The following is a 17,126-nucleotide window of genomic DNA, read 5'->3' as shown; positions in this document are numbered from 1 at the left end:
TATAAATCTGTAATTGTACCTACATTTCTTCCAATTGCATTTCGAGTCGAATACAAGATAGTAAGATTGCCAATGTGAGTATGCAGGCCAAGAAAGATGTGGGTGTTCCTCGAAGTTTGATGATCGAAAGATGCAGCCTCGTCACGAAAGATAGGGCTCTTATTAGAGCAACCTTATTCTCACGCAATACAAAAGCAATACCTGCTATGCAACCACTTGTCCTTCCTTTAACACAAAGACAGGAGCAGGCCAAGAAAGAATAAATATTCGTCGGGTCTTTGCATCCCACCATGAGATCGTCTTCTGACCCACTATTTCTGTCACCCAACAGTTAGTTAGATAGGACTTGAACTTTTTTTTTGCCGATCATGGCATCTAATCTTGAATCAGACATCTCAACACCACAAGTCATGACAATCGGGGCCAAAAGGCCACGGCCGGCCCTGCAAAAGGGTCTGGACCGTGACGTTTATCTCATATTGAAGAAGCTAGAAGATACCAACAACGACGGCAAACCTTTCAAAACGACAACAGCCGTGTACGAAGCCATCAAAAGGTCAAACACAACCCTTAGCCGACAGAAAAAGCGCCCTCTTGAAGATTCGATTGATCGCGCGCTTCAATGCCGCAAGGATGAACTAGGAAACGATTCGAGCGATTCAGAAGCTGATCTCGAAGAGCCGCCCAAGCCCGACGATGACCGCTTCCTTCTTAATAGGCAGATGACGAAGCATTGGCACCAGAACTCTACAGCAGCCACCACAGCGGCCAGCACTCCAGCTTCTCAAGAAGCCACGCCTCAAAACCCGAGCGAGGCGGCACGCGCCGTCAAGAAGCGTCGTGTACAAGAAGATGGGGAGGAACGCGCAAAAGACGGTGCTGTTACACCAAAGGGCGCATTGACGGATACCGATGCGCCGCCAACGGAAAAGCAGGAGAAGACGCCCTTAAAAAAGACGCAAAAATCGAGCCGCTACAAGATCGAACATCCTTCTAATGCGCTACAAATCGGGGGTGTGAGAGACATCTACACAGCACTCTGCAAGCAAACACACTTCCTTCTGAAAAAGCCGGAGTACTATACTCACCACAACTTGCGCAATGTGCCGGGTATTCTTCTTTCAGGTCCTCCAGGAATAGGAAAGAGGTCTTTGGTTAGATACCTTGCATCAAAGATTGAAGTCCCAATCGTGTCACTCACCGGATGTTTTGAAGATTCTGAGCGCATGGAACGAAGCCTGAACGATGCGATCGAAGAAGCTATGAGGTTGGCCCCTTGCATCATCTTCATTAGAAAATTGGACTGGTTCATATCAAATCCTGGAAGCAAAAGCCACAGTGACAGCCATCGCCGAAACTTGATTCAGTTCGAGCGACAGATGGAACGAATACAGGCGGAACATGACAAGGATAGACCCATTCTTGCCATGGCTACGACATCACGAGTCACTGATGTCGACCCTGACGTTTTGAGGGCAGGCCTATTTGAACGCACAGTTCAAATGCGGATACCAGACCCCGAGGGCCGCGAAGATATCCTTAGACTGCTCACGAAGGACAAGAACCTGTCTGAAGACGTCGACTTCAAGGAGTTGGCCAAGATAACACATGGGTTTGTCGGAGCTGATATTCTCAATGTTTTGACCCTCGCAGAGCAAGAGGCGACAGAGCGTGATATGGATCTCAGCCTGTACCAGCGACATCTCGACGAAAGGTTTTCTATGGACCAACCGCTCCCAGACCTTATGGAGCTTGAGGATACGCAACCCTCTGGCCTCAATCCAGAGCTAAGCATTAATCCTATTACACAGCAAGACTTTAAGACAGCTATCAAAAACTTTGTGCCTTCTCTACGAAAGGACGGTTTCACCGTTGTGCCCAACATCACTTGGGATCAAGTCGGTGCCCTTCAGGCCGCTCGCAGACAGCTCGAATTATCCATCATTGGCCCCATTCGAGACCCTGACCGTTACCGCCGTCACGGTCTTCGCCGCCCGGCAGGCTGCCTTCTCTGGGGTCCTCCTGGGTGCGGAAAAACACTTGTCGCACAGGCTGTTGCCAACGAAGCTCAAGCGAGTTTCATTCTGATTAACGGACCGGAGCTTCTCAACAAGTACGTCGGTGAATCAGAGCGCGCTGTGCGTGAGCTTTTTAACCGCGCACGCTCGTCCACTCCATGCATCCTCTTCTTCGACGAGATGGACTCCCTCGTCCCTAAGCGTGACAACGCCTCCACCGAGGCTGGTACCCGCGTCGTCAATGCTCTTCTTACTGAACTCGACGGTGTGCAAGACCGCACAGGTGTATACGTCATCGGCACAACCAATCGCCCGGATATGATAGACCCTGCTATGCTCCGTCCTGGTCGCCTCAACGTCCGACTCTTCCTCGATCTACCCTCCCCCGACGAGCGAGTCGATATCCTGCGTGCCATCTACCGCACAAGCCACCCCGATGCAAAGCCCGTTGAATTTGAGAGACTCGAGGCTGTAGCTCGTGACCCTCGCTGTACTGACTTTAGCGGTGCTGATTTGGGAGGGCTGCACGACAAGGCAGCCGAGAGCTCACTTGAGCGAGAGGCACAAAAGCCCGAATCTGAATCGGGTATTGACGAAGTAGATTGGGAATATGCATTGTCAACGACCTATAGAAGTGTGACAAACCCAGAGACGTACAGGAAGTTGGAAGCCAAGATGAGGAAGTCATAATAGTCTAAATATCTAGACAAAAACATATTTTATGAGTTACTTTGTGATTATTTGGCCATTTCGTGGTTTCTCACGATTTCTAAAGTCTAATACTGACTATTTGGTTTTATGGCCCAAGACTTGGGAAACCAACCCAGTCATCAAAATTAACAGAAAATAGGTAGTATATGAAAGCAGTAGGTCAGTTTGTGCTATATCACACTTTAGACTACTTATTTTTGTACCCTTGAAACTTAAGAGGCCACTACCTACTACCCCACCACATTATGTGGCTCAACTTCTCCAACTGTCAACCTAAACCGTTGCATGACAAACCAGGGGTGAAAAAGCAAGATCTCCAAAAGATGAGACAATATTCCCAGTAAATTGTCAGACAAGGAATAAAACAAGAAAGAAAACGACCACACCGCCCGCCGATCGCCGCAGGTCCCGCGTACGCCGCCCGGAGCAACGGAGTGCCGCGGAAATAGCTCGGCAATCACCATTTCATGATAAAACTTGCAAAATAAACCTGCTCATGCAAAGAGAAAAAGGATCGCCTGGTAGGGAGCAGGAAGTTGGCATCCTGGGCTTTAGGTCATAGAATAAATAACCTAAGAAGTCTGGTCCAAGTAGCATAAGCTGGCCTTTATATAAATTTCGTCCCTTTTGATTCTAGCAAACAATTTTTCTAAACCTCAGGACCGACTTGAACTTGAGGGACCCGTTTAGTCTATGGGTCGCTCGGTTATCGGAGGGAAAATTGGGATGGGCTAATGGGATTGCAATTGACGCTCCTAAGATTGGCTGTTTAAAAAATTAGATCAGATACTTGTCATGAATCACAATTGCATGTCTATGAGAGCAGGATGAGGTAAGAGGTGAGAATTCGAGAAGCTTTTAATCTCTGTCTAATCATAACAAAACATAATCTCTGAATGCAAAGAGGCGGACATCTCATGTTTTAATGTCTCATGTTCATTCCCATTTGCCTCATCCAACGCCGGGCTTTCTTTATAAAAAGTGTATCGGACGGAGACGCATAAAGAGGAGGGAGATAGGAATGGGTAAGCACGTGGCATGTCTTAACAAGTGCTGTGTAAAAATCTATAGTACAGTCGCCCCTCGGCGGTTCCCATCTATCGAAAGTCGTAACATTACACGCGATTTCTAGTCGCTTATTTGGTGGAGTCCTTGAGGTAGCTGTTGAACAAGTTAGTGATTGTCATGAAACAGGCATTGTAGGGAATCTTACGCAATGAGGTCGTTGCGGTCCTTCTCCTTCTTCAGGCCACCGAAAGCCATCTTGGTACCAGGGATGTACTTCTTGGGGTTCTCGAGGTAGTCGAACAGGGTCTTGTCGTTCCACTCAACACCCTTCTGCTTGTTGGCATCGGTGTAAGAGTAACCATCAACGGTACCACTCTTGCGGCCGAAGAGGCCGTGCAGAGCAGGTCCGATCTTGTTGCCGCCGTCCTTCTCAACGGTGTGGCACTGAGCACATCGGGTCTTGAAGAGGTTGGCACCCTTCTTGAGATCGCCTGAAAAAGTCGAGTCAGTACATGAGTCGTATGGTTGAGTGAGTTGGAGAGGCCGAAACTAGCAATGCTATTGAGAGCAAAAGAAGACGTAGAGAGAACCGATATGCTGACTGAAGATGTTGCACGAAGGTGGTGGTGAGCCTTGGTTGCGAATCATGGTCGCAGGAAAACCTGTTCTGGGTAAATGACGCAGGCAACAGGGTCAGCTGGCAGAGGGCTGAAAGATGACCACTGCAGATTGCCATTGTCATAAACCCAGAAATCCTCGAGGGACGAACTCAAGTCGTGGTACCGTATCGGCGAAGTGTTTCTTTCTCATGTTCCTCAATTGACCCCCCAAAAGCCGTGCGCTGCCGTCCGGCGCAAAGCAAGGAAGTGTGCTGTGAGAAAAACTTACCGCCAGCCATTGTGAATGTGGGTTGTTGATTAAGAAGTGAAAGGTAGTAGTGATTACAACAAGGGGCGTTAGCCAAAGACGTGGGAAAGATCGTTTGGTAGTTGAAAGTGTGGATGAGGAAGGAAGAGAGAAAGAGAGAGAGAAAAAAAGTCCAAGTCAAGACAAGAAAATAAAACTTTATGACAGCATGACACGACCGGGTGAGGATCGCTGGGTTTGTCAGAGCGCCACAAGTGGCTGAATTCATTCATAGCCAATCACAGACGAAACGTAAGTAAGCCGTCATTCTTACCCCTGCACTGAGCGATTGTGGCTCCGGGTAAAGTCGGACCACGACTCTAAAGGTGGATCTCCATCGGCGATGCTGATTGTTCCGGGGCGTCTATTCCATGATACCTCTAGCCTGCGTGCAAGGGCCCACGGGTGACCAAAAAAATTGATTCCTCTGCTGGACTCAGGTCTTCCACCAAGTCCTGCTTTTCCAGGCAAAGAACATACTATACCGAAAAGGACTTAGTGTACCCCGTCAAAAGAATCGGAGTGGAACCTATAACGGCTTCGGAAAAAAGATTCTTCTTTGAGGAGCAAACGTGAGGGCATCACGATACTAACAAAGAAGCTCTTAAGCTATAGGAGGAGAAATACAAGGGCATTTTCTCTCTTTTTTGCTTTTTTGAAGCTTTATATATCGACAAAATGACATCCCGTGCTGTCATTCCTCGATTCTTACTCCCTCTTCAGGGTCCCCTCTGGCGTGGTATCAGCATCCCACTTTCTCAGAACACCATTCGAATTCGCTTTGCTTCTTCTTCCTCAAGGGACAAGCCCATTGTTCTCGAGAAGCCAGCCCGCTTCAACCCTCCCTCACATGGCTCCCGTCTCAAGAAGGGCAATGTTCCCAGGCACTATGGTCCTGAACTGACTGCCTCCGAGATCGCTGTCCAGAGCAGGAAGCACTATCCCGGCATGATGGCTCCCGAGGGAACATGGGAGCACTTTTTCTGGCATAGCAAGATGCTGCATACCTTTATTACCATGGTACGTCCGCATCCTACAGCTTGATTGGTCTACCCACCGTCAATGCGCCTGCAATTGCATCAACTAACTGACCGTTAATAGGGAACCCTCTTCGCTCTTGGTGTTTTCACATTTTTCATGAATTACGCCTACAATTCTCCCTACAAGGAGCTCGTACCTCCCATCTCGGACCTCTGGACCCAACCTGTTCACTTCTTCGTCGCCTGGAAGCACGTAATTACGCTCCACGAAAAGGACAAGGCCACGAAAGCCAAGGAGCACCGCACCAACCATCTCGACGATGTCGCCAAGCGCCGCCTTTTCATGAAGATGCATGGAATCGAGACCAAGGACCCTGTGACTGTCATGTTTGGCAAGGGTGAGGAGGAGTCCAAGCCTGAGCAGGAGGCTGCTGTGGAAGCAGAGCCTACGCCCAAGATTGAGGCTCAGGAAAAGGTTGAGGAGCCCAAGAAGAAGTGGTTTGGTGTCTTCTGAAATCCGTAAAACAAAGATCAAAAATCTACATGTACCATATATATCTGTACCATAACGCTCTCCATTTCACGAGGATCATGAGTTGTGAAATGACGTGGAATATACAGCCCCATGAGGCCTAAAGTTTTCTATGATACTCATACCCTGAATCATACGAACATAGTATTATGAGAGCTCGACACCCTCCAACCCATCCAGAACCTCGTCTACAACGCCACCTTTTTCCAGCACAGCCTGTATTATGCCATCCATTACTCCAAACTTGGTTCCACCCAGTGGTGCCTTCCAGACGCCCTCAGTCGTTTGAGTTTCACCCTTCTGAGCCGAGTTATTCGTGATGTGCGGTACTCCAGGTGGGGTCAATCTCGATGGGGGATCAACGGTTCGAATCGACAACAACTTGAGCTCCCGGCCCTTCTTATCAACATCCATTTCACCGTCTGTGTTGATTTTTCGAACTTCTGCCACGGACACAGCCAGCGCACTCTCTGCGACAGCAAGTTCCTCCTTGGCAGGGTCGAAAATAGTGTTGTCGCCAATCGCAACGACAAGTAGCGTGATAGGAGGTCGTGAGCCCTCTGCTTCAGCACCGTCGCGAGGGTACAAAAAGGTAGAGGACTCCCAATCGTCGTCAAACATGGGGTCCTCATCACCCTCAGACTTGAGTCGGGGCAGGCGCGTAGCCAAAAGGGCGAGATGTGTTGTAAGGGAGAGTAGCGGGAGAGGGTATGACAGTGGGGGGGATATTAGAAGAACCTGCAGTATCGGTTAGCAAACATTTCCCTAATATATCAGAATCCCACATACATCTAGGTATAGTCTCCAGTGAAACCGTCTGTTGATCCTCAGTTTCTTGGCAAACTCATTATCAGCCAAGAGGGCCTCTCTCAACATCTCGGCCAAGAACACTGTGGAAGATTCATCGTCCCTCTGGCCCGGAATCTCCACTGCTAGCTCAAGCCAATCGTTCCTTGATCTGTCCTGTTCATCTTGCCGCTCCTCGCTTCCTCCTGTCTTTTCGATCTCAGCCTTGACTCCTACAATGGCCTCCGTGCCGTCCGCGAAATGCACGCGCGCACTACCGTTTGTGCCTGGAAGCACGCCTGTCTCGGCGGTCAAAGGACGAAATTGCGCAGGACTACGTCCATCGGGTCGGATTGGGGGGCGTAAAGAAAGCGACTGATGCAGATATGCGAGTTCGGCGGGCGAGAAGAGGCTTTGTTGCGACGCCATGGTGATAACAATGGCAGCGTATGGCCAGTAACTCAGCTATACGATGCGACACTTTTATAATAATAGTGCGACAGCACGCTAAGTAACTGAATTAAGAAGTGCGACGTGAAAACAGCAATGACGCAGGTTTTTGGTGTTGAAAAGGCTGGCTGAAGGCTGGCTGCTCACCGAGGTGAATGATAAGATAAGGCAGAAAAAAAGTGTGGTGGGCTTGCTGGTTGGAGATGGCGGGGTGATAGCTGGCAAAGCATAGCTCTGTGTCCAATCACAAAATCGCATCTAACTAATAATACACGAATACTACAGCCTTCATATAAGTCAAAAGCAGTAACAATGTTCAATTGATGCGCATCTTTCAATTAACCAACGTTCTCTATTCTCTTCCCAAGTGACTGCCTGACTCAGAATATGATTCATGATAAACCATTGTATTGAGGCGTTGGAGCGATTGTCATAAGCAGAGCTCAACATCAGGGCCAGGCCTTATATCGGAATACAAGCTCTAGTTAAATTGCGAAAAATCTTCTCCGATTTGAAACCTCCATCTCTATCGTTTCGGGGCAAAATCTAGACAAATTCGATCCATCAGATCTGGTCCAGTTGCAGCGACAAGCTCAGCCACTGCAGATTTCAGTCCTGGGTGTTCTTTAACACCACGTTCGTCCCAGCTGACAAGGTCCGAAGTTTCATATAACGGTCCTTCAGGGGCGATCTTCAAGGCAATGTGATCCATATCCCAGGTCGCTGCCGAAGTGATCGGAGGAATGCCAGGCATCCCAGAGGTAAACAGCCAGTCACTGTCCTCTTCTTCGCCAGAAAGAGAAGAGTCGGATCCTTTGATCTCGGGACTGTCACTCATCTTTACCTCCTCGCTGGGCATCAGAGACTTACTATCACCGCCTTCAGCAGCCTGTTTCTTCTCGAGTGAAAGGCTCACAAACGACTTCTTGTCGAGAAGATTAAGTATGCCTCGATCCAATGGATCCCAAGTCAACGACTCGGGATCAAGAACAAACTGTGGCGAGTAGTCGATCTTGTACCGCATCTTGGGGCAGCTGTGTATATAGAAGCCAGGATACCACCAACCGTAGCCATCTTCGATAGCCAAGGCGATCTCGTACAGCGCACCAAGTTTACCCGGCGTATGCTGATGTATACTTTCGTGGTACAGAAAGTAGACAGAGCTTACACACTCCGGCAAGAGGTCGAGAACACCGACAGCGACTAGCTTACCATCCAATCTATAGCAGTGATGGTAAGAACCTAGGCGACGTTCGCGTCCATCTGGTGCTACCATCTTCTCTCTCCTCAAGGGGGAGCTGCAGAGAAAGCGTTTGAATCCGCTTTTACTTATTTCACTCGGAGAGTCCTTGTGAACCACCCGCTGGTAGTTTTCGTAAATGGCAAACTTTTCTTCTGTGAAGTCATCGTGTTCTAGGGTGACAACAAGTTTGTGCGCAGCCTCAGGGGGCTTTTGCACGTTGCCATCCTCAGCTTCATGGATTCGGTCAACAAGGTCGAAGTGGTTATCGCGCTTCTTGGCCTCATCGCGCGATCTAGGGTACAGTCGGGAAGCCTCCTTCATATACGAACCTCCCAAAACAAATTTGTTGAATCTGTTGATGGTTTGCCGCTGATCTCTAGATGGTTTGAACTGGGTAGAATCGAGACGGATAGTATAATGAGGACAACATGACCGGCGTTGGTCAGGTCGGTACATGAGTGTACCTGAGCGTCTCCAGCATCTGTCCAGGAGAATCTGATAGAATTCCGGACTCAGCGATGATGTTGAGGCGTAGTAAGAGTAACCTGTTACCCATGTACGAGTCAGCTTTCCGTTTGTAGAATGTGTTCGTTTGAAATAGCTTGTTGATGGTGGATTGGGTGAGAGACCAGTTGTTCGCCTGCATTATTTCAAATGTCTCATGATGTAAGTAAGGACAACTTAGGTGTGATCAGAGGGTATGGGAGAGATGCAGGGGTTTTGTTCACGTTTTGACTGACTCTTGCCACGACTTCCACAGTAACCACATCTTGATGATTTAGAGTATCCTGGACGATAGTTAGCTTCCATTGAAGAAAAAGTTGTGAACAGCGATCGCGTGGGGGTGAGTGATCAGATTGGATGCCTATGGTCAGATGTCATCTGCTGGGCGATGAAGCGTGCGTGGGGTGAACGGCATGTCTAAGTGGAAGTAGAAGATGGCCAAAAGCAGTTGACGCTTTGTATAACATACGACACCATCCACTTGGACAATGTCTTTGATAAGCCCCATCATGTAATGATATCATCCTAATGTCATGTCAAGCCCTGGAGAGACTCAGGGATGCGTCAGTGCGTCTTGCCATGAACTTGTCGTGCAGACTTGAGCTGATGGGTGGCACAAAGATACAAGTGATGGGAGAGAATAGAACTGATGAATCACATGTTGCTGGTTGAAAGTAGACAAATCAATGCACGATGACAACTCTCTAACCAGTACCAACAACAAACCCATGACTACATGGAATGTGAAGCGAGAACCCATGTAAACGAGACAAAGTACCCAAGGGACTTGTACTCGTGAGCAGGTATAAGCGCAAGCTATCTATTGACACTTGACAGTAAGATTAATCCCTAGCGTAGAGCATCGACATGCGGAACCGTAGGGCATGACTGTGATCAAATTGAGGACGGGATTGGCAGCCGTTGCCAGCCTAAATTGAGGGTCGACATTGACGTGGGAATTGATATGTGTATGGGCATTGGGCGACTTGACCCGGACGGGGAAAACGGGGGCGCCACGGGGACCGGCCGCAGCGGAGCTCAAGCGCAGGCGCCGGCAACCAACGACAAGCCGGCATTGGACCACGGGGACGATCGGTTGGAGAAGAACGTGGGAATAAGCACTCACCAATTGGCGAAAGATATTCGTACTGCAACGACGCATCTCCAGGGATACGCATGCCATTGGGTTCCATCGCGGAACTCGAAGCTGCACAACTAACTGGTGCTGTGTTGCTGGAACTGTGGTTGGTAAGAGTGCTTGTGTTCTCAGAGCAAATTGCCAGAGATGGAAGCACAACGGTAGTAGACGGACGAGGAGCGCCGGGGTCTTTTCCTAAGCTGCGACGAATTGGAGAGGGAGTTTGTTCACCAGGATTGCCCAGTGTCATCCAAGATGGGCAAGTGAATGCGTGAGGCAGATAGTTGCCGCGTACGGATGTCAATTCAAGCTCAAACGAGATGGGGACAGAGAGGGGCGGATTCCCAAGACCTGGAGAGTGGAGGGGGCGTGCGAGTTTGTCGAGGCGAGGTGCGATCGCGTGCCTACTGATTCCCCTCTTGAAGGCAAGGGCAGGCAGACGAAAAGAGAGGTGCGTAGCGTGGGATGCTGTGTCGTGTCTGAAAGTTGGTGAATTGACAATTAGTTTAACTGTTTTCTGGCTGTACACAAATGATGACGAGACGTTGGCTGCGGGTGATATCCAAGGATTGCGCTGAAGGACAGTGATCGTGTGCGCGCATGTGCAACAAAGTCGACCAAAATCGAACGGCTTCGATCTAACTTTAGATGACTAGACCAGGGTGATCAAGCAGGGGTTTCAAGACTACTCTCAAGGGACCTGGCGTGTAAGGGCGTGTAGGGGCAATGGCGTCGAATACACCAGACCGTTCTGTAGTAGTCGAGCAACGGTTCTAAGGCAAATAGACAGTCAGTGACTGCCCGGCTATGTTCCGATGTCGAAAGCCTGACTGGTGGAAAGCAGTGTCATGAGTGTGTTATCGAGATGTGATTCGGTGACTGGTCGAGAGACGGGCAATGGACGCTGATGGTTCTAAAAAGAAGATGAAAAGGAAAGAGAAATATCGGAGCTTGATTGAAGTTGACGAAGGAGATCTGCCAGCTCCAACCAAGGCAGCAACCACGGGGAGTTGCAACTTCCAACCTAATGGCGGGGTTGGCCCCCTACGCTGACCGGACTCTGAACTGCATGCCACCTCACTCGAGCCCTTCTTCACCTACAATTCGAATTCATGATGAGGAGTCTTTTTACTTTTTTTGTTTATATTTCTGGACCAATTTGTCGATCTTGTATGATTTTATATAAATCAGTTACGTGTGTTTATACTAGGTAGTCCAAGTAGCACGAGGACGTATACACGTTGTAGCTTCGTCTGTTGTGTAAATCAAGAGTCTGCTATCTGTATCTGCAATGATACGCTAGTTCTTTGGATCACTGGTTATAGAAACTGGAGGGAAACACTAGTGGTAGCGAATCGATTCGCTGAATTTATTGTTTCCGGTGTATCTGAGATTTGCACACGTATTTCTATGACACGGTATAGTACCTGGGATAAGACATCGGATTGTTCGAGACCCGGTCTGTATCCAGTAGGAAACGTTCCGATCTCTCCAGTATTTACAGAGCCAAATTTGTAACAAGGCTGAGTTTGTGTTACCAACCTTGACAGAAGTCATCTCATCTTGTTCTGGCAGTCTGACAAAAGCACATGTCTATTCGAGACAGAGGAAATGATATGAGATTGGAGGAAATGGTTACCCTGACTCTTGTCGGCCAACCCATCAACGCTGATAAGTTTAGCCTGCCAAATCGGTACAGCAAAGTACATGTTCCAATTTCTTGCATGCTGCAGCCCAACTTGTGTGTAACGAATGGGATGAAACGAAAAGGAAGAAGCATACAGGACTAGCCTAGAGCCGACGGGTTCCAAGCCGGGATAACGAATCGAGGTGTCGTACGAAAATCAGTGCAGGTATCTCTGCACGTTTACTGTATCATGTAACTGGCCCGGAGGAGACTCCATTGCTCTGCAGAATTTTTGCTTTTTTTTTTACCTCGCCTGGAGAATCACGGCACCAATTTTTGTATCATCCGACTTGCGGGCCTTTTCTCGGTGTCGTCTCCGAAATCTGGTTATGAAATAGAAGCTACACCAAAGACGCTACGCTACGACTTAACCAGTAGACCTAAGATCAAGTATTGTTGAGGAGATGGAAAAGTCCACTGTTAAAATGAACAGACTAACTAAGCATTGCAATATTCGAGTTAGAATCGGCAAACTAACATGACGTCTGTCGAAATTAGTAGTTACTGCAGGTTGAAAATGTTGAAACGAATGCTAAAAAGGAAGCTTGTTGATTAGGCTCGAGTCCAATTGGATGTTTTCATGGGTTATCCGCACTTCACTTCTGCCACTAAGACTTCAACAGAAAAGATCGAGGGCTTACGCCTCGCTTTCACGATGCTCCATCCCACGGATGGATCCAATAGTTAATGCTTGTTTGCTTGCCTGTCTGCTTGAGCTACTGCTGTAAAGGTATTCTACCCCTCCCCCTCCGATGAGATGCGGTACTAGTGTTACTGTTGCTTCATGCATCGTACTATGTACGTCAGGGTTGATGTGTTACAGCGTGGGAGCTGTTCTGTCCGTGGGCGATGATGAACCTATCATTGTGGACATGTGAATGAAGAAGAGGTCCAAGTTGAAGCTGTCGCGAGTATGAAGCTACACCCTATCTCAATTAACCCAAATGACAAGGCAATGGGAACTCTACGCTACGAAGAAAGAATGCGCGTGCTTATATATTAACTAGATACTATTAAATAGGTGTGTGTTAATTTCAGCATGCTTCTTCTCGAGGCTCAATTGCTGTATAGTGCTGTGTTATACAACGAAAGGCTTGTTTGAATTGCAGTAGTTCTGAGCAATCCTTGATAACCTACCAAGTGCGAGACTAGGAGAATTACTCGTGCAGGCTCCTTCGTTCTGGGTATTCAACGACATGATCTTGTGTATTTCTTCGGCGTTGTCGAACACAATGACTTTGAGGCTTGAACCTAGTGTCTTATCCCGGATACTGTTACATCAAGGATTCCATTGGAACGTTTGTTGGTCGCACCATTCTGCATCGCACTCCATCACAATCCACAAGCTGGGTCTGTCTATAGTTATGTGGTTTTCTATTCAGAAACTCGAGCATAACAATATTTGCTGTTAGGTCCATGTCGTGCACTACAGCGGGAACATGATCTCCCTCTATATTACCCATCATCAATGGTCCTGCATCATTCTTCTCCATCCCCAAGCCTTCTGTGATTGGAAACTAATAAAGAAGCATCAGCCTGCCGCGAAGGGAGGAGAGAAAGCAGGCAAAAGCCTCCCAGTGATGCATATCCTATTCCGTCACTGATGCACGAGCAGCCGACCAGCCCCTGTTGCCTTTCTACATACAAAATACATTGTGGTGATACCGCAGGGCAACCTTGCACTGTCTTGCAGAAAATGGATAAAGAAGCATTTTTGGACTGGCATTAAGCTAATTAAGTCATTATTGGTACCAAAGGGAGATAGTCAGTTCATCTCAATTGACAGGCCTTCGGGAGTTGGTACCATGAGGTGGCCATTTTACCGTTTATACAGTTAATTTATCTTGCCCGTGTTCTTTCCACCCCCAGGTTATGGAAGATAAAATTAACAACCTGTTAATCCATGCTACTATAAACCCGGCTTGAAGGACATGCATACCTACCTAGGTAATGTGCACTGTTAAGCATAGAGGTAAACTCCCCTGAATATCACTGGGCAGGTACCATCAAGCATCACCAGTCGGACCTTACCCTGTACTCTTGACGCTGGATCAGTACTAAGTCTCTTGATCACTTAACAAATATTCACACACATTGGAAACTTGGTGCTCGTAGTTACTCAGAGGCGACTCTTTCCCGCTGTTTGCCTGGCAATAATTCCGCCTGCGTCTCCGCATCACTTTCGATTTAAGCCCCTGCACAAGCTTTTTATACCTTGGAGTGGTCGCTGCAAAGACACTGGCGTCAGACGCTCAATCATTCGAGTCAAGCCTCTCCTATTACAACTCGGCCACAATCAGCCAACATATTGATGCAGCAACCAGATAGGGGGTAACCTCCGTATCTCCCATCTCTTCTCATCAAAGTTTACCTCGCATCGGTTGACCCAGAGAAACAAACCCTCGGTTCCACACTCTCCCACCGCCCGCTCAATAGTAGACAGACGGGCACATACGAAAGCGAAAGCTGTCCGCTGCGTTGCCGAGTCCCTTTCCGCCAGTCTAGGCCTAAAGCCCACTACAAGCACGACCTACATCTCAGTACAGATAGATACTGTACAGTTGGACTGTCTGTACCTTTGGCACGCTACGCATGCTCCATTAGATCCAAGCAAGGCCTGGCCAGGACAGACGAGGATCCAGCTTTCACATCCGCCTCCAGTCCCTGCTTGCTGTCACTAGCTCATTGAAGGCCTGTCCGCCGAGCGCCCAGTGCATCCGGTACCTACACGCCCCCATCCTCTGCACTCTGCACATACATTAGCAGGTACATGCCCACGTACAGTGCAGTACTACGGTACGTACCCTCCTAACCCAGCAACTTACCTGTTCTGCGGGTTCCGCCAGAGACAGAGATCCGCCGAGTCGCCCGCTGCCCCCTCGAGCTAAACTTGGGACGTTTTGCGCGTGCGCGCCCACACCTCCATCATCTCGCAGTTTATATCACATCGCCAGCCCAGCTCTCTGGAGCGTCTGGGCTCTCCCCGACCAAAAATCAAGCACCAGCACCTTCTGGCGCAGGCCACGGCCATTTCTCTCCTCGATTTCCCCTTCACACATTCACCAGACCTCAACTACCACTCACACAATTCAACAATGATGGCTCTCAAGGCTCTCTAAAAGTCACCCGTCCGCCCGTCGCAAGTTCTCTCTTTCTCAACCCAGGGGTGAACATCCGTTCTATTCCGCTACCTCCGAGGACCTTGAAGCTTTCGTGTCCGCATCATCGCCATCTAAACTTGCGAGATTCTTTGTTGTTGTCGACCGACCAAATTTCCCCGACATTACTTTCAATTCCCGCCTTCCGTTACCCGACTTTACCACTAACATGTCGAGTTCTGCCTCTGGCGACTCAGGCGGTGGCCGTTCGATGGAGTCACGAGTGGGTAGAACCAAGCAACGTGAGTCTTTTACCTTATGCGCCATGCATGAATTATTGTCTAAACATGATTGTTCGGCATGCCCATTCGTCATTCATGTTTCTACGATGGTTTTTGTCTTGGCGTTGTCTATTCCAGCTCCATTTATTGCCTATTACATGGTGTGATGGCCACCCCAAGACTTACCACCAATGGTCAAGCAACAATCTATTTATTGCAATCCCACATGGTTTCATCAACGCACTTAGGGTTTTCTTACTAACATGTTGGTCTTGTCACAGGCTACAACACCAAGGGTGAACGACTCGTCGCCGGCATTGTGCCTCTAACCTCCGATCAGAATTATGTGCTGCTGATCCAATCTACACGACGAAAAGGTTGGGTTCTTCCCAAGGGCGGCTGGGAGTCGGACGAGACTTGCCAAGAGGCTGCCGAACGAGAGGCTTGGGAAGAAGCTGGCATCACTGTGCAAATAAGTTACGACCTTGGCGACATTGATGAAAAGCGTGCACCAAAATCGTCAAAAGATCGGTCAAGATACCACTTCTTCGAAGGCACAGTAACCGGCGAGTTTGACGATTGGCCCGAATCCCATAAACGAGAACGCCAGTGGTTCACGTTTACACAAGCGTGGGAGGCATTGTCGACGAGACCAGAGCTTCAAGAAGCGCTGCAGCGGTCCACTGTGAAACGTCTGTAACCGGTGGGACATTCTTTCAGAAACCAGGCGGGCTTGGTAGCTGCCATCCTCGTCAAATTTCGAAGGATTCTGCTATGCGAGGTTTACCACCGATTGAAATCTTGGTGGTACGCCGACAATGTCACCAGGACTCTGCCATTCTCTTTTTATGAGAAGAAATTACGCGCTCGATTTACGAAACTACGGATCCGAGCTTGAACGCTCTACTTCCCAATCTCCTCTTTTACAGTTCTCGACACAGAGACTTTACATCGTGCATCCATCCAAAGGCGTTTAGGCTGGACTATGATAGAGTATTTGCTTTCTTTCTTACACGACTAAGAATTCGGACGGGATAGGGTACCTGAGCGGCGTACTTAGGTGTATGCATTGAGGTCAGGGGGTTATCTTATTGCAATAACACGGTTGGAACCGGAAAAGCGTCACAGAAAGGCTGGTTGCTATCTGAATCTTGCTTTTTATTATCTGGAACAGCCCCAGAACCAACACGATGGGGCGGCGAATATGCACGCAATTCATCCCTTAGAATGGAACGAAATCTTAGTAACTCGCCTGGTCATGGTGGAGTTGAATAGACTTGGCGAATTCCCTCACGGACGCATCAGAAAGACTTCAATCCAAGCCTTGATGCATGTGAGAAGCGAGACCAGATAATGATCGAAACACAGAAAAAAAAGAACCCTTTTGCCGGACGGCATATAATGACGCACAGTCTAAGTCACTGCTGCAACCTCAGGCGTACACTAATGTACTAGACCGTATTAGACCATGGCCAAGGCCTTGTCATGAGTGCTTATTTGTTTCCTGTTCCCTGTCCTGTCTTCTGTCCGACATTTTTATGTCTGCCCCGCCAAGACTATGTAAACATGCCCCTCCTTTCTCATTCGCCCCTCCATACCTCAGTCTTTCGAATCTGCCCCGCATTGAGGTCAGAAAATTGATTTGCGTTTTGTTGAATCATTCTGTGTATAGCGATATGTGGCTATCAGCTGTGAATCGCTGTAGCGCTGTTTTGCCGTAATGGGATCCGCAACACCTTAGATCAACGTCAAAGCATCAACGACTCAGCTCGATATACCATCAT

General features: G+C 48.5%; 6 protein-coding genes across 6 annotated transcripts; 3 read left to right on the top strand and 3 right to left on the bottom strand.

Annotated features, from left to right (window-relative positions):
• Nucleotides 1-410: 410 nt before the first annotated feature.
• On the top strand, nucleotides 411-2,708 carry FPOAC1_009611 (uncharacterized protein; the record flags this gene model as incomplete). Its single annotated transcript, XM_044854035.1, has 1 exon — nucleotides 411-2,708. The coding sequence occupies one exon, from the start codon at nucleotides 411-413 to the stop codon at nucleotides 2,706-2,708; it is 2,298 nt and encodes a 765-aa protein (XP_044706705.1).
• Nucleotides 2,709-3,865: 1,157 nt separating this feature from the next.
• On the bottom strand, nucleotides 3,866-4,635 carry CYC1 (iso-1-cytochrome c; the record flags this gene model as incomplete). Its single annotated transcript, XM_044854034.1, has 3 exons — nucleotides 3,866-3,890; nucleotides 3,943-4,228; nucleotides 4,626-4,635. The coding sequence occupies 3 exons, from the start codon at nucleotides 4,633-4,635 to the stop codon at nucleotides 3,866-3,868; spliced, it is 321 nt and encodes a 106-aa protein (XP_044706704.1).
• Nucleotides 4,636-5,321: 686 nt separating this feature from the next.
• FPOAC1_009609 (uncharacterized protein) lies at nucleotides 5,322-6,137 on the top strand (the record flags this gene model as incomplete). The annotated part of the gene is made up of 2 exons (XM_044854033.1): nucleotides 5,322-5,663; nucleotides 5,745-6,137. 2 exons carry the CDS (start codon nucleotides 5,322-5,324, stop codon nucleotides 6,135-6,137), a joined length of 735 nt encoding a protein of 244 aa, XP_044706703.1.
• Nucleotides 6,138-6,302: 165 nt separating this feature from the next.
• On the bottom strand, nucleotides 6,303-7,370 carry FPOAC1_009608 (uncharacterized protein; the record flags this gene model as incomplete). The annotated part of the gene is made up of 2 exons (XM_044854032.1): nucleotides 6,303-6,893; nucleotides 6,945-7,370. The coding sequence occupies 2 exons, from the start codon at nucleotides 7,368-7,370 to the stop codon at nucleotides 6,303-6,305; spliced, it is 1,017 nt and encodes a 338-aa protein (XP_044706702.1).
• A 547-nt stretch (nucleotides 7,371-7,917) lies between these two features.
• Nucleotides 7,918-10,526, bottom strand: FPOAC1_009607 (uncharacterized protein; the record flags this gene model as incomplete). The annotated part of the gene is made up of 3 exons (XM_044854031.1): nucleotides 7,918-9,179; nucleotides 9,363-9,422; nucleotides 10,265-10,526. The coding sequence occupies 3 exons, from the start codon at nucleotides 10,524-10,526 to the stop codon at nucleotides 7,918-7,920; spliced, it is 1,584 nt and encodes a 527-aa protein (XP_044706701.1).
• Nucleotides 10,527-15,290: 4,764 nt separating this feature from the next.
• On the top strand, nucleotides 15,291-16,042 carry FPOAC1_009606 (uncharacterized protein; the record flags this gene model as incomplete). The annotated part of the gene is made up of 2 exons (XM_044854030.1): nucleotides 15,291-15,363; nucleotides 15,624-16,042. The coding sequence occupies 2 exons, from the start codon at nucleotides 15,291-15,293 to the stop codon at nucleotides 16,040-16,042; spliced, it is 492 nt and encodes a 163-aa protein (XP_044706700.1).
• Between the last annotated feature and the right edge of the window lie 1,084 nt (nucleotides 16,043-17,126).

This window comes from Fusarium poae, chromosome 3 (genome assembly GCF_019609905.1).
Source record: "Fusarium poae strain DAOMC 252244 chromosome 3, whole genome shotgun sequence".
Taxonomy (NCBI): Eukaryota; Fungi; Ascomycota; class Sordariomycetes; order Hypocreales; family Nectriaceae; genus Fusarium; species Fusarium poae.
The sequence above is the reverse complement of the archived record's forward strand: the minus strand, read 5'-3'. Positions and strand labels throughout refer to the sequence as shown.